The sequence below is a fragment of the Melozone crissalis genome, unplaced genomic scaffold (genome assembly GCF_028551555.1).
Source record: "Melozone crissalis strain CALT ecotype California unplaced genomic scaffold, PUWL_Pcris_2 ptg000086l_1, whole genome shotgun sequence".
In the NCBI taxonomy this organism is placed as follows: domain Eukaryota; kingdom Metazoa; phylum Chordata; class Aves; order Passeriformes; family Passerellidae; genus Melozone; species Melozone crissalis.
In genome coordinates this window covers 3,296,237-3,311,398 of record NW_026535863.1, presented here as the reverse complement: position 1 = coordinate 3,311,398, position 15,162 = coordinate 3,296,237, and the positions used below count along the sequence as shown (strand labels likewise).

The following is a 15,162-nucleotide window of genomic DNA, read 5'->3' as shown; positions in this document are numbered from 1 at the left end:
CGGAGGTCCCGCGGGGTAGGTTCGGCTGAGGGGACAAGCGAGGGAGCGCTGGAGCTCCGCAGCCCGTTGCTGAGGTCCCGTAGGGCGCGTCTCCCTGACGGGAGAAGCAAGCTAAGCGCCGGAGCTCCGCAGCCCCGGGTGCGGGGTTCCGTAGGGCGGGTTTAGCTCAGGGAGAAGCGAGGGAGCGCTGGGGCTCCGCAGTCCCAGTCCGGGGTAGGGCAGGATTTAGCTCAGAGGAGAAGCGCAGCCCCGGGCGCGGGGGTCCCGCGGGGCGGGTTTAGCTCAGGGGAGAACCGATCTGAGCGCCGGAGCTCCGCAGCCCCCGGGAGCGAGGATCCCTTAGGGCGGTTTAGCTCAGGGGAGAAGCGCAACCCCGGTTGCTGGGGTCCCGTAGGGCGGGTTTAGCTCACGGGAGAAGCGCAGCCCCGGCAGCGGGGATATCACGGGGCGGGTTTAGCTGAGGGGAGAACCGAAGCGAGCGCTGGAGCTCCGCAGCCCCGGGCGCGATCCCGCCCCGGCAGCGCTGCGCAGGCGCGGGCGGGCGGGCGGCGGGCGGGGGCCGTTCCCGGGGCAACGGCCGGGCCGGGCCGGGGCCGAGCGGCCGCGCTGGGCAGCGGCACCCGCCGGGAATGGGGCCCGCGCCGGGGCCCCCCCGACACGATGCTGCTCGGCAGGAAGCCGGACGGGCCTCTCGCCGCGGGTGAGGAGGAGGAGGGGGCGGCCGGGGGTCCCGCGGGGTTGGGGGAAGAGGGGGGGATGCGGTTTGGGTCGGTGGCCGCCGAGCCCCCCGCGTGGTCCCTGCCGTCTGTCGGGTCTGTCGCGATAGGCGTCGCGATTTTAAGTTTTTGAGCAGTCGACAGCGAGAGACGCCGCCTTATTTTTCCTTCCCCCCGCTTTTGCAGCTGTGATTCTCACATCTCATTTTTGAGGGATAACCTGCTTTAAAGGATAGTCCTATCAAGTGTTTAAGTATTTGCTCGTTTTCTGCTCGTTTGGGATTATCCTGATTAAGGGGAAGCGGGGGGAATGGTGGTCAGTGATTCTTAGGGATGTATTTTTTTGCACTGCAGAAGTTGATTAACAAAAAAGAACCTCTAAATTAAAAGTATCTCGAATTAAGATTTCTCAGAAGCATCGCACTCCTGCGGTTTGAAAATTCAGTTAAATTCCAAAGATCATTTAATGAATGAAGGAGAATCGATGATTTTACAGACTAAATGTGCATTTAAGCGTTTGGCTCTGTCTCTATGGGTGTGAATTGTGGTGAATAACTGGTTTGTGTGTGGGACCGTTCCAGCCAGGATTGGAGATGGATTATACGACTCCTATATGAGGATAGATGAGTGTAGATACCCAGAGCCTACAAATGAAGAACGGAGCCCTTCGGGAATTCCTTCCCTTTCCAGACCTCATGTGAGTATTTTAAAGTCATCTGTGTCTTCACGTTGTGCTGTGTGGGAGTGAGAGCTGTGTGGGGCTCTGATACCTCCCTACAGAGAATAGATTTTAAAAGTGGCATTTTGCAGCTTTGTAGAGGCGTCTTAAAATTATTGTTTTTTCCGAGCACAGAAATGATGTGCTGCGTTCAGTGCAGAACTTGCTGGCAGCCTCAGGAACCCCATCTTACCGCCATCAGCTCGTGTTTTAATAAAAAAAAAGTTACTTTACAAAGGCTTGAAGCGTTGTGCCGTGTCACCTTGTACTCTGATAAGTCAATCCACACATGCTTTGCTCTGCCTCCTCCTGCACGTTTCCATTTTAGCTTCCCTCATGAAAATTCTGATGCGTAAGTAACATAGGAGCAGTGTGAGTCTGTGTGGCTGCCAAACACCTCACAAAAGTACCTTTCTGCTCTGAAAACTTGGGCATTATCTGTCACTTCTTTTGCTACCAAAATAGTCCTTATGAGCTGAAGGTGTTGCCGGGCTCTTTCATCAGGGCTCTGTTCCCTCAGCAGATGTGGAGCTGGGAGATTTTTTTCCCTTTAATTGGCTCAGTAGTGCTCGTGTTCAGCTGTACTTTTGTACACTGATCTGTCCTTTAGATGGGTTTTAAATGTGTTCTGGCTCTTGTTGAGTTCTGGCAGAAGGGAAGGAGCTTAAGCTTAAAAAAAAACCTCTCACTTTCTAAAAAGTGAAAATAGACATTGCCCTGAGTGGGGAATGCATTTGGAAATCATCACCTTGTGGGATTTTGTTGTAACAAATTCGGTCTGTGCAAACTCAGGGGCATGAGTCTGTTTTTTTTTATTCCCTTTTTGGAAATGTTGAGGGGGAACAGAAGGAATTTGGAGTTCTGTGGAGCAGCAGGGTTTGAAGAGTGGTGGGTTGGGGATATGGAAACATTTCAGCTGCAGTGTTTCAAGCTGTAGTGTGACTTCACTTGTTCATAACTGAGTACAAGTCAGCAGAGTGGAACTATCCAGTAAAATACAAATATAAACCCGTGAATATTTTGTTTGATTTGTCTTCATCTGTGTTTTTTTCCTTGAAGCCTGTTAACTTTTTAGGGCAAGCTTAAGGATTTATAGCATGCCCAGTTTGTGTGGTGATGTATCAATAAAATCCATCCTCGGTTGTATCAGGCAAGCAGGAGCTGAGGCTGAAAATGGTGCTGCTGAGTTTTAATGGGAAAATACCCATTAAATGGGTATTTAAAAATATTTAAAATACCCATTAATGAGAGTTTTAGTTTTCTTGCAAGATGTTTTATTATAATGTAATGTTACACGAGAATTGAGGAGTTGTGGTGACTGCAGCTGCCCATTCCTTCATGTGAGCCTGCAGAGAACACAAAATCTCTCTGCTTTGAGAATACATGAGCTGGATCCAGTCTGCTTAATTCAGAGCATCTCTGCCATCCAGTTTGTGTAGGAATTGCAGCAACTGTATCCTTGTCAGTGAAAATGAAGTTTTATCAGGGACAGTTTTCAACAGGGTGCCACTGGTGTTGTCAGCCTCATTTCTCGCCTGCACTTCAGCAATTAAATAAAAAACTTGTGGAGGCTGGGATTTGTAAAATAAAGCTGTTGAAAGAAAGCTGGTGTTACCCAGGAGTCATCTGAGTGCAGCTCTCCCGAGTTCAAGTGAAGATGGAGCTATATTTGTGTCTCACCATCATGTGGCAACTGATTTTGGGAGCCCTCTAAGAATGAAAATTGAGACCTTACTACCGTTGAGTCAGGTTTGAAATCCAAAGCCATAATTCCTTCATTAAGAAATCGTTCCAGGATAAATGGAATCATGAATTGCTGGTTTATTTAGGGATTCAAAGGTACAAAATGTTTGCTATGAACAGCAGCACAAGCAGAGCTGCTGCTGCTCTTGGGTGGAGAATATTTAAAGTGTGACCCTAGTTCTGTGTTTATATCTTCTGTTTATTTGTAAACTTTCTGTTTGGGTCTGCTAACTGAGGAGACTTTGAGCCAGCTCTGAAAAAATGTCATTCTTATCTCGGAGGTTCAGGCAGGCTCCAAGAAAAAGGCGTTTATCCCGAGTTAGCAGGGCTGGGCTCTGTTGTTTTCATTGCAGCCTCTGGCTAGGCGTGTCCCTCCGAGTACGCTGCATTTTGGGCTTGATAGGAGGAGTGGAGCTTGGTAGGATCTCTCCATGTTGATAAGAGCTGATTTCTGAAGGGAAATACCCATTTTTTGGTGCTTATGAGCAAGAACTAACATTGCAGGGCTGCACCAACAAACAGAGTCTTTTATGAGCTGTGTGTAGTTGGCTTTGGGGAGAACATTCACTTCCCTTATTTGCTGACCCTGCTGAGATGTTGGACTGGATGTAACTAAAAAGGAATTTGGTTTTATGGCCGCGGGGCTGCAGGTTTATTTATATTTTTTTGTTTGATTCCTGTGTAGTTATTTTGGTTTTCAGGGATTTGGTTTGGCATGTGTCTGAGATCTTTATTTTTAGATTAAAGGACAAAATGGAAAACAGATGTTGCTGCTTCAGTCAGGGCTTCTTCAGTTCTGCCTGGGATGGGACAACATCTCTGTGCTGCCTCTCAGCAAGGGGGAAAAGGAAAAACTGCAGTGCTGGTGGGGAACTGACCTCCGGGGTGTTCAGCATTTACTAAATAGTAAAATTGACAAGCCTGGAAAATTTCACAGTGCTTTTCTCACCTTCTATGGGTTTGTTTCAGATGTAAATATTTTAGCACATGGTGCTAAGAGGGAGTGCTTGCAGACTGCTCTCAGCTGAGTTGGAGTGGGAGTTGTTCCTGGTTATTCAAGTGTGTGTTAAGAGAGCTGTGCAGCTCTGTCTTCCCTCTGTGACAGTGCCAGGACCCAAGAGAACGGCTGGAGCTGCGTCAGGGGGGTTTAGGTTGGATAAAAGTTCTTCCCCAGAGGTTGGTGGGGCACAGAACAGGCTGCCAGGGCATGGGCACAGCCCTAAGGCTACCAGAGCTCCAGAGAAACGCTCTCAGGGGCTGGGAGGGATTTTTGTGGGTCCCTTCCACATCAGGACACTCTATAATTCCACCATGATTTCAAAGAGAGGTGTGGATATGATGATGTTTTCCCCTTGAAATTAACCCCCCACGATTAATTTTTAGATTCTGAAGGATGGTTTACCTTGCCTTGCCCTGTCCTCCTGCTGTTCCTCGTGCAGCTGCCTCTCAGCAGCCATATGTCACCTGCTGGGGTTGCTCTGTGTCCCTTTGGCAGCCTGGCTGTGCAATCCTCCTGCCACTTCTCTGCACATCCACGTTCCATTCCCTGCTCCAGACAGGTGCAAGTTGCATCTGTTGGTGGTTGTGCTGCTGCACCCACGTTTGAAGCTAAACATAGCTGTTCCCTGGCCCTGCACAGACTGGAGATGGGTATTTTGTGGTTGTTTGAGTCTTTGGCTGTCTAGGGTTTCCCTTTCTGGATTTAAAAGCACATGTGCTGTTTCAGGGAGTTGCTTTCTCTTTGTGTACCCTTCTATAACTATGCTTGTAACTGAATTTAGCCCAGCATTTTATATTTGTTCTTAATAAATGCCAAACTCATCCGTGGTACCGATTTTCTGTTGGTAGTGAGTTTATTTTTAATCTGTGCTTTAAAAGATAAACTAAACTACTTTTTCCCTTGTAGGTTTCTATCAACAAACTCATAATGAAGGATCACCCTCTGGCTGCAAATCAGGTCAGAGTGGAGCAGTTATTTGAGGACTCTGGCAACAGAAGGAGCAGCACTCTTCACTCTGCAGGCCTTACTCCAGAAAGATCTCTCCCTTCTCTGTCAAAAGAGAAAAGCCTAGAGAGCCTGGGTGCCAGAGGCAATGGAAGCTCCTTGAAATCACATAAAGCTGCCTCCCAAGCTCCAGAGGAAGCTGTCAAACAATTCAAACATCTGCTGTCACCTTATGAGCAGCAGGAGATCTTCAGTTTCTCTGAGATTTACTTTGTGGGGCCGTCTGCCAAAAAGAGGCAGGGGGTGATGGGCGGCCCCAACAACGGCGGCTACGACGACGACCAAGGCAGCTACATCCACGTGCCCCACGACCACCTGGCCTACAGGTATGAGGTGCTCAAAATCATTGGCAAGGGCAGTTTTGGACAAGTTGCTAAAGTCTATGATCACAAACTCCATCAACACCTGGCCTTAAAGATGGTTCGCAATGAGAAGAGGTTCCATCGCCAAGCTGCCGAGGAGATCAGGATCCTGGAGCACCTGAAGAAGCAGGATAAAACAGGCAGCATGAATGTGATCCACATGCTGGAAAGCTTCACCTTTCGGAACCACATCTGCATGACCTTTGAACTCTTGAGTATGAACCTGTATGAGCTGATTAAAAGGAATAAATTTCAGGGGTTTAGCCTCCAGTTGGTTCGAAAGTTCGCTCACTCCATCCTGCAGTGTTTGGATGCCCTTTATAGAAACAGAATCATCCACTGTGACTTGAAGCCAGAAAATATCCTCCTAAAACAGCAAGGGAGGAGTGGAATCAAGGTTATAGATTTTGGGTCCAGCTGTTTTGAGCACCAAAGAGTCTACACCTACATCCAGTCCCGGTTTTATCGGGCGCCGGAGGTGATCCTGGGGAGCCGCTATGGGATGCCCATAGACATGTGGAGTTTTGGCTGCATTCTGGTGGAGCTTTTGACTGGCTACCCTCTTTTCCCTGGAGAGGACGAGGCAGACCAGCTGGCCTGTATCATGGAACTTCTTGGAATGCCACCTCAGAAGCTTTTGGATCAATCCAAACGAGCCAAGAACTTCATCAACTCCAAGGGTCACCCCCGTTACTGCACGGTGCTGACGCAGCCCGACGGGAAGGTGACCCTGAGCGGGAGCCGCTCGCGCCGGGGCAAGGTCAGGGGTGCCCCGGGGAACAAGGACTGGGTGACGGCTCTGAAGGGCTGTGATGACCCCTTGTTCACTGGTTTCCTCAAGGACTGCCTCAGCTGGGATCCCTCCACACGCATGATTCCCAGCCAGGCCCTGCGGCACCCCTGGATCTGCAAACGGGTGCCCAAAGCGGCTGTCTTGGAGAAAAGCTCCGGCAGGAGGATTTCCAGCTATTCAGGTTCCTTCCAAGGAATTGCTAACAAGCTGCCTCCTGTGGCTGCAGTCCCCAGCAAGCTGAGGGCCAGTCTGGCCGCTGAGCCCAGTGGCAGCATCCCTCTGTGTACTGTGCTCCCCAAACTGGTCAGCTAGTGGGGAGTGCTGGGTTCCCAGGATACCCCGTGTGTGTTCACTGTCTGTTCATGCCCTGGGAGGAAAGGAAATGAGAGGGTTTTAATGGATTTACTCTGTGTTAGGGGCTCAGGCTGGAATATTGGAAGGTCAGTCAGAAATGTGCACATTAAAGGGCTGATTTTATCCAGTTGCTTCACTCACACCTGGTGCATACCCCACTCAGCTGGGGAGTTCAGAGACACTTTGGCTGATGTGCTGTTTAAAAATGCTGGGTTAGAAATCAAACCATTTATCATGGTTCAACAGGTTCTTTTGCTTAAGGCAGGAAAGGAACTTGATTTAAACTCCATGTTTTCAGTTGTCTCCAGCTGAACTCTTTCTGTTCCAGGGGAAAGTTTTTAAATCTCTTGTCAAAAGCACAAATGCATTAATGTAATGCATTAGGAACTTACTTGCAAATTGCTTAAGTTTGAAGAATTTTATTTCTCTGCGTTGCTTTTCCCTTATCTGTCCTGGGATTTTAAAAACTGTGATGGGATGTAGACACCAAAGGAATTTGTCATTGGAAAAGAAAATACTCAGATGATAAAATTTCAAAGCAGCCATGAAAAAAAATGAAATGCCATGAAACACAGGATATATCTAAATAAAACTACTAATTTCTGTAACACTTGCTATTTCCCCCTAAAAATCTATGGAAAGCTTGTAGGGGAATTTGGGATCAGGCCTGCTCCATCACAAGTGTGGGCCAGTTTGTTCAGGTAATGATTGAATTCTCTGTTTCTTTGGAGCTCAGATTGCCATCATCAGTTCTGCCAGGTGTGTTTCTTTGTTTTTCCTGTGTTTCTAAAACAAAAATGTTGAACTTCAAGAGCTGGTTTATATCCATGTTTGAGATTCTGATAATTGCAAAAAATTATCTCTTTGTGTAGAGTGAATTCCATTGAATTACATGAAGCTCTTTTAATAAAAATGCAAACATGCCACCCCTGTCAGACAAGTAGAACTTTTTCAGGCCCAGGGCTGCGACTGGAAAATGAGGGAGGGTGGGGAAACACACATTAATAATTGGGAGTGTGCTCTGAAATCCCAACAAAATCTCTGGAAACATAACCAGGAAAAGCTGATAAGGTGCAAGAACTGGCTGATCCAAATGGAAATATTTAATGGGAAGCGCTGCTTTGTTTCTAATTGCCTTCCTTCAGGCCTTTGGGTGCCTACGTTTTCTCATTCTTGAACTCCATGAGCTTGTATTTCCTCTTCCTTTATCTCCCCAGAACATGCCAGGGTGGTGTGACCTGTCACAAGCACAGCACAGCTTGTTGGGGTTGTTCCTTGCAGCCTCACATGGCTCAAGTCCATCCCCAGAACCATCTGATCCCTTGCCAGGTGCCTGAGCAGGACTTTAAATGCAATTTAGAGCTTTTAGGAACAGAAGGTTTGAAATGTAATCACTTTCTCCACAGCAGGTTTTGAATGCTCAAAGAAGGAGACTCTCACTATGCAAACAAAGGAGTCACCAGGGTGATTTTAAAGATAAATGAACAAATGTTCAGTAGGAGACCCTTCCCCTGAGGAGATGGGGCTGCTCTGGCCCCTCTGGGTCATTACACCCTGCAAAAAACCTCAAAAAGACTCAGCCAGAGCTCCAAAGGGCTTTAAACTGAGGAGCTGAAATGGAAGTTCCATGTGTGGAGCTTTTCTGAGTTGTTTTGTTGAGCAAGTGTCAATTCAGTGAGCTTAGTAATGATATTAAAATAACAGTCTGGCCCTTGTCCTGCAGCAGGCAGCATGGATGGGCTGCCCTGGGTCACTCACAACAACACATGGCTGGGATTTTTAATTTTGCTAGGCTGAGTGGAGTTTTATTTGAATGGAGAACCAGAGAAGTGGATTCTGGAGGGAAGTGGCAGAAGATACTATTGATTTTAGTAGAATCTAATAGATCTGGAACATTTTCAGAAGCCAGAAATCTTTTTCTTCCTTTTCTGCCCTTTACATTTCTTTTTAACAAAACACACCAGGTGAGAGAGGAGAAGGGAACCTTTCAGGATGCACGGAAAAGGATTTTATAGAGAAGATAAGGTGGAGCCTGGAGAAGGAGCAGTGCTGGGAGCTGCACAAACAGGGCTCAGGAACTCACAGCAGGTCCTGGTTCAAAACCATTCTGTTTATAAAAACTAGAATAATATTGATAATTCTGTGACTTGTGGGAAGAGGTGGCTGTGAGGGAACTCCCCCTGTGGCAGCTTCTGAGTAATTTTGCTTAAGGCTGGGGCTGTGAAGCTGCAGATAAAGCAATTAACTGGCAAAAGTGTGGCTTTTCATCTAGAAAATGTGTTCAGCGTGCCCTGACTGCACATGGTGTTTGTTTAAGACTTGCTCTTCCTTACTTGCTACTGCCATATTTGAAAATCAAATATGTAGTTAAGTGAATTGCTAATTTGGGTGAGAAGGAAAAGCAGCTCAGCAGATTTACTGGGCTGGAAACTTCTTCCTAACCCAGGAGACACAGCTGAGAATATTGGGGTCTTGTTTCCAACCACTAATCCCCAATTTCTTCATAAAACATTTGCTTTCGGTGAATTGTTTGATGCAGAATTCCCAAAGTGGGAGAGCCAATAAATATCCTTTGAGGAATCATTCTTGCAGACCCTGGAGCCAATAAATATCCTGTGAGGATAAATATCCTGTGGGGAATCATCCCTGGAGTGGTTCAGTTCCCTCTGAAAGGGAGCAGGACTTGTCTAAGCCCCACGTGGGGGACCCTGGGCTGTGTCATTGTCATTTATCAGGGTTGGGCACGGTCTCAGTGCCTGTGCTCACCAGATATGGCCAAACCTCAAAGTCACACTTGTTTTTGGGAAACCAAACCCTGGTGAGCTCTGAAATCACGAGAAACCAGCACATCATTAGCTCTGCTGCTGCTGAGAATGTTGGGATTGGCCTAAAATTTAAAATGTCTGAGATATAAAGCAGTTTTTATTTTTGAGGGAGCTTTGCTTTGTTGAGCTGCCAGCACTGGCGCCTCTGTTGTGTTCTCCTCAGAAGTTACACAGAGCACATGCAAATCACTGGTGTTTACAGCAAATCAGGCACTGCATTTCTAAAATCACCCAAACCTGTTCTAAAATGCTCTTTAGGAGTGTTTTACTGCCCTGTGAGAGGTGCGCATAACAAATGTTCTTTGGCTGCAGTTCCAGTTCTTTGGCTCAGCAATATTTTTATGTAAATCAATGACAATGCATGAGCAGCACATCTGAAAGAATTAAACCTAAATGCAGAGATTTTCTGGGTAGCACAAACACACCTCACTGGTGTTTTTATCCTCCCAGCCTGCTGGGATGGAAATCCTGGTTGACCCAAGAAATCACAGCAGATTAATAGGACAGATTTAATATAAATTTGTGGAAGAGTGAGTGATTGCTTACAATCTTTGTTACCTCTTGCAGCTGAAAACTTTTTAAGCAGTTGCAGAACTTCTTTGCAATGATGATCATCTTCAGAACTACCTCTCAAACAAACACAGGGTCCTTTCTAAAGGGCTGCTCAGTGCAGCTCTCCTGGGTTTTTTACTTGTTTGATACCAAAAGCTGTCCTGGCTGTGGAACATGTATATGATGATCTCAGCAATGTCTTGCTAATCCCAGGCACACAAGCAAAAGGCTGATGCTGCACCCAGAGATCTCTGCTGAAATGATACAAATCCCCTGCCTGCCAAGGTTTAATTCCCTTGTGGAAGGGGAGAGGCGAAATAATATGGAAAGATCTGTGGGACTTGTGTGCAGCACCAGCCGAGACTGAAAACAAACCCTGCTCAGAGATTTTAATGAAAAATTCTGGGGTTTCTGCATGTGCTGGGTGCTCAGAGCTGTGGGTACTTGGCAGTTTTGGTGTTGGGCAGTGTGATTTTATATTTGGTGCTTCACAGGATCCTGGAATGGTGAGGCTGGAAAGGCCCTCCAGGATCCTCAATTCCAACCTGAGGTCTCTGCTGAAATGATGCAAATCCCCTGCCTGCCAAAGTGTAATTCCCTTGTGGAAGTGGAGAGGCAAAATAATATGGAAAGATCTGTGGGACTTGTGTGCAGCACCAGCTGAGACTGAAAACAAACCCTGCTCAGAGACTTTAATGAAAAATTCTGGGGTTTCTGCCTGTGCTGGGTGCTCAGAGCTGTGTTACCTGGCAGCTTTGGTGTTGGGCAGTGTGATTTTGTATTTGGTGCTTCACAGAATCCTGGAATTGTGAAAAGCCCTCCAGGATCATCAGTTCCAACCTGTGCCTGATCCTCACCCAGTCACAGGGCCAACAGGGCTGTGAAATAACCAACGGGGCTGTGAGATAACCAACGGGGCTGTGAAATAACCAACGGGGCTGTGGGATAACCAATGGGGCTGTGAAATAACCAATGGGGCTGTGAGATAACCAACAGGGCTGTGAAATAACCAACAGGGCTGTGAAATAACCAATGGGGCTGTGAGATAACTAATGGGGCTGTGAAATAACCAACGGGGCTGTGAAATAACAAACGGGGCTTGACACAAACCTCCAGGGATGGGCACTCCAAACCCCCCTGGGCAGCCCCTTCCAGCCCTTTCCATGAGGAAATTCCTGCTGATGTCCAACCTGAGCCTCCCCAGCCCAGCCTGAGGCCGTTCCCTCTCCTCCTGTCCCTGTTCCCTGGGATAAGATCCCAAATCCCCCCCGGCTGTGCCCTCCTGGCAGGAGTTGTGCAGAGCCTAAAGATCACAGACACCACTTGATTTTTTTTTTTTTTTAATAATTTAAGGGCAGTTTGTGGAAATTAACACATCTCCTACATCTCATTAGAGAGCTCTCATGTTCCACAACACCACCGATGCCTCCAGCTCTGTAACTCCCTCTGTACCAGGAGAAATCTGGTGGCTCCAGAATATTTTCCTGGATTTTTTTGTTCCAAATCAGAGGGGCTGGCAGGGTTGGGCAGCCTGTGCTGTCCCAGAGCCTCCCCACACACAGCACTCGGGGTTTTACCAGCCTCCCTGCAGCCACTTTCCTGTTCAGGGGTTATTACACATTGCAGATGTTCCAGCTAAATGTCAGCAGTGCTCAGAATCTGCAGCTTTGCCTTTTTATTAGAAATGTTGTGATGAGGTGTGATGGGGTGGGGAAGGTGGAAAACATTGGAGGTGCATGTGGATATATAACGGTGGAGGAACATTCTGGAAATCAGTCAAGTCTCAAACTATGTATCTAAATGTAATGAGCAGATTTCTCGAAGTTGTACTTTGGGTCATTTTTAAAAAGAAAATAAATGCATCATTTTTCTTTAGCAATCGAGTGTGCAAATTCCTTAAAGTCCTTGATTAAAATGAAAAAAAAAAAGAAAATAATTCTTTCCAGATGGTGGAATTTACCTTGTGCTGGCAGACACCACCTCCTGTGGCATCTGCCTGGAGAGGAGAGAAAATTGTCACAGTGTGAGTGGGAGGTTTCTGTGCTAAACGTGATGAAGCTCTGCTCTGACAAATGTTCCCCTCGTTAACAGTGCTGTAATTAGAACACACCAGAGTTTTGCCATGACATTCTTCAGTTGTCACTTTCTTATTCAGCCCACTAGAGAGCTTTTTAAAGCCCAGAATCCTGCTTATCCCCAGGCTGAAAGGAGAAATCCAGTAATAGCCACTTAGGGAAGATTTGCTTTTATTAGAAACCTATAAATGGGTAACTTACTGTACACAAGTGGATGTTGGGATGGTTTGAAGATGAAATCATGCTCCAATAAAAGGTCTCCAGCTACAACCTGGGTGATTAAACCATGTGTGCTAGACAACACAGTGGATTTTTACCTCATTTTAATGTCAGTGAACAACAAATACCTGATTATTAAAAAGCTTGCAAGATAAGATAGTAAAAAAATATATGTAGAGATTTAGATGTTTTTGTTTGTGATATATGTATATAAATGTGGGGCTCTGTGTTCAGCCACAGGACACTCTCTGAGTGACATTTTCTCAAGCACAGCACCTCAGATTATAAAAATAAGCTTATCTGCCCTGCTGTAATGCTTGTTGATGTAACTTGATAAGGGATTGTCTCCCAGATTCTGCTGTCTGAGCTGCACCAGGAGCTGTGAGGGGGAATCATGTTCGGTGCCAGTGAGGGCTGGGGAATCCAACAGCAGAGCTGAGCCTGGCAAAATCCTGCTGAGGGATGTTGGTAAAAATCTCAATCTGCACCAAGATTCACAGAATTCACAGAATTACTGGGTTGGAAGAGACCTTAAAGGTCATTGAGTCCAAAACAGCCCCAACACCTCAACCCTGGCACCCAGTGCCACATCCAGGCTTTGTTAAACACCCCCAGGGATGGGGACTCCACCACCTCCCTGGGCAGAACATTCCAGAGCTTCATCACCCTTTCTGTAAAAAACTTTTTCCTGATATCCAACCTCAAGATTTTATTATCATTCCATTTCTTTTCTATTCCTTGCCAGCCTTCGGATGAAATCTTTTTTCTTCTATTACTTTAGTATAGTTTTAATATATCAATATAATATAATAAATACAATATAATATTATATATATTATATGATTAATATAATACAATACAGTATAGTATAATATAATATAATACAATACAATACAATACAGTATAATACAATACAGTATAATATGATATAATAGGATATGATATGATATGATATAATATATAATATAACATAACATAACATAACATAACATAACATAACATAACATAACATAACATAACATAATAATATAATATAATATCATATCATATCATATCATATCATATCATATCATATCATATATTTCAGCCTTCTGAAACATGGATTAGTCAAGATTCTCATCCCTTCCCTCCTCCTGGCACCCCTGTGAGCACACCACATTCTCGACTCATATTTCTGTGGTCCCATCCCTCTCCCTGCAGAGTTTACAGGGAATGATAAATGTGATTTCCTGGGTGCACGATGCAGACAGAGACATCTGGGCAAAGCTGAACTTATAAGGAGCGGCAGGAGAGTTTGGGATTGTTGGCACCAGCCGCTTTCCCCTCCGCTCTCAGACAGGGGGATTTAAATAATCGCTCCTGAAGTGTGCTCGGCTCGCTCCCTTTGTCTGCGGGCATGGAGTAGCTGCCCGAATTGAGTCTGCCCATTCTCAGGCGCTGAGAGGAGCTCGCTAAAGCCGAGGGGAGCAGCCGCAGGCCTGGCAGAGCAGCAGAGCCATGTAAGGGTTTGCATTCCTGCCCGGCTCGGAAGCTCTGGAATTCCGCTCTACAAGCGCAGCGCTGTCCCCGGAGTGATGGGCTGGGATGGAGGGAGGAAGGCACAGACAGGGATTACAATAATTAATGTAATTAAGCATAGCCGAGAAAGGGGTTGAGAGCAATAAAGCACGTGCCTGATTAGCCCGCAGAAAGGGCTGCTGGAGGTACGGAGGGGTGACACAATCCGGGCTAGATTTAATAGGTATTAAATAAATAAAATTTAAAAATAATTAATTTTTTTTTTAAATTAATTTAATTTTTAAATTTTTTGAAATTTAAAATGAAAGATTTTTAAAATTTTAAATTTTTAAAATTAATTTTTAATATAAAATTTGAAAAATAAAAAAATTAAAATTTTATTTTTTTAAATTTCTAAGCATTTTTATTTTATAAAAATATTTTTATAAATATATTCATAAATATATAAATATATTCATATATATTTTATAAATGTTTATATTTATGAAACATATGATATAAACAATAGCTATATTTATAAATATAGCTATAAATATTATATATAGAGCTATTTATATATATTATATTATATTATAATATATTATATTATATTATATTATATTAATTATATTATATTTATTATATTATATGTTATTTATTATTTTTATATAGCTGTATATAGATATATAATAAATATAGCTATTTATAAATATAGCTATAAATATTATATATTTATATATTTATATATATTTATATGCAGATTTTTATATATTGACAAATATAATTTATAATATTTATAATATTAATGTTTATTTATATATAAAATATATATATAAATATATATTTATAAGTATATATATTTATATATAAAATATATATATAAATATATATTTATAAGTATATTTATATTTTATTTTATAATTTCTATTTTAATCATGGCAACACCTCACAGTGCAGGTGAAGTGTTGCCACAATTAAAATGGAAATTATAAATGTGAGCAAGGGTCTCTCCAGGTGAGAAATGACACAGCCAGGCCTTGCCCTGGGTGGTTTTTTTTCCACAGCTGCTGAGGACATGGAAATGCAAGAACTCCTAACCAAGAAGCTGCTGGCAGAGTGGAGTTCAGCTGTGGCCTTCAAGGGCTTTGTGGTGGGCACCCACGTGAGGATCATCTTGTAGGGCAGAGAAAAGAGTTGGGAAAATCATTTCCAGCCTGCCACACTCAGCAAGAGCCTCAGAGCTTGGCCAAAGTGGGTGGAAAATGAGGAGAAGACAAAGAAGGATTTAACTTAATCCTGTGCC

General features: G+C 44.6%; 1 protein-coding gene across 1 annotated transcript; it reads left to right on the top strand.

Annotated features, from left to right (window-relative positions):
- The first annotated feature begins 593 nt into the window (after positions 1 to 593).
- On the top strand, positions 594 to 8,557 carry DYRK3 (dual specificity tyrosine phosphorylation regulated kinase 3). The gene is made up of 3 exons (XM_054290823.1): positions 594 to 700; positions 1,298 to 1,413; positions 5,084 to 8,557. The coding sequence occupies exons 1-3, from the start codon at positions 661 to 663 to the stop codon at positions 6,647 to 6,649; spliced, it is 1,722 nt and encodes a 573-aa protein (XP_054146798.1). The 5' UTR covers positions 594 to 660; the 3' UTR covers positions 6,650 to 8,557.
- Positions 8,558 to 15,162: the final 6,605 nt, after the last annotated feature.

Bases quoted from the DNA above. Each gene is read 5' to 3' on its own strand.
- DYRK3 (XM_054290823.1), top strand. From the start codon at position 661: ATGCTGCTCGGCAGGAAGCCGGACGGGCCTCTCGCCGCGG. The intron at 701-1,297 runs GTGAGGAGGAGG...GGACCGTTCCAG, and splicing joins GGACGGGCCTCTCGCCGCGG to CCAGGATTGGAGATGGATTA. The intron at 1,414-5,083 runs GTGAGTATTTTA...TTTCCCTTGTAG, and splicing joins CTTCCCTTTCCAGACCTCAT to GTTTCTATCAACAAACTCAT.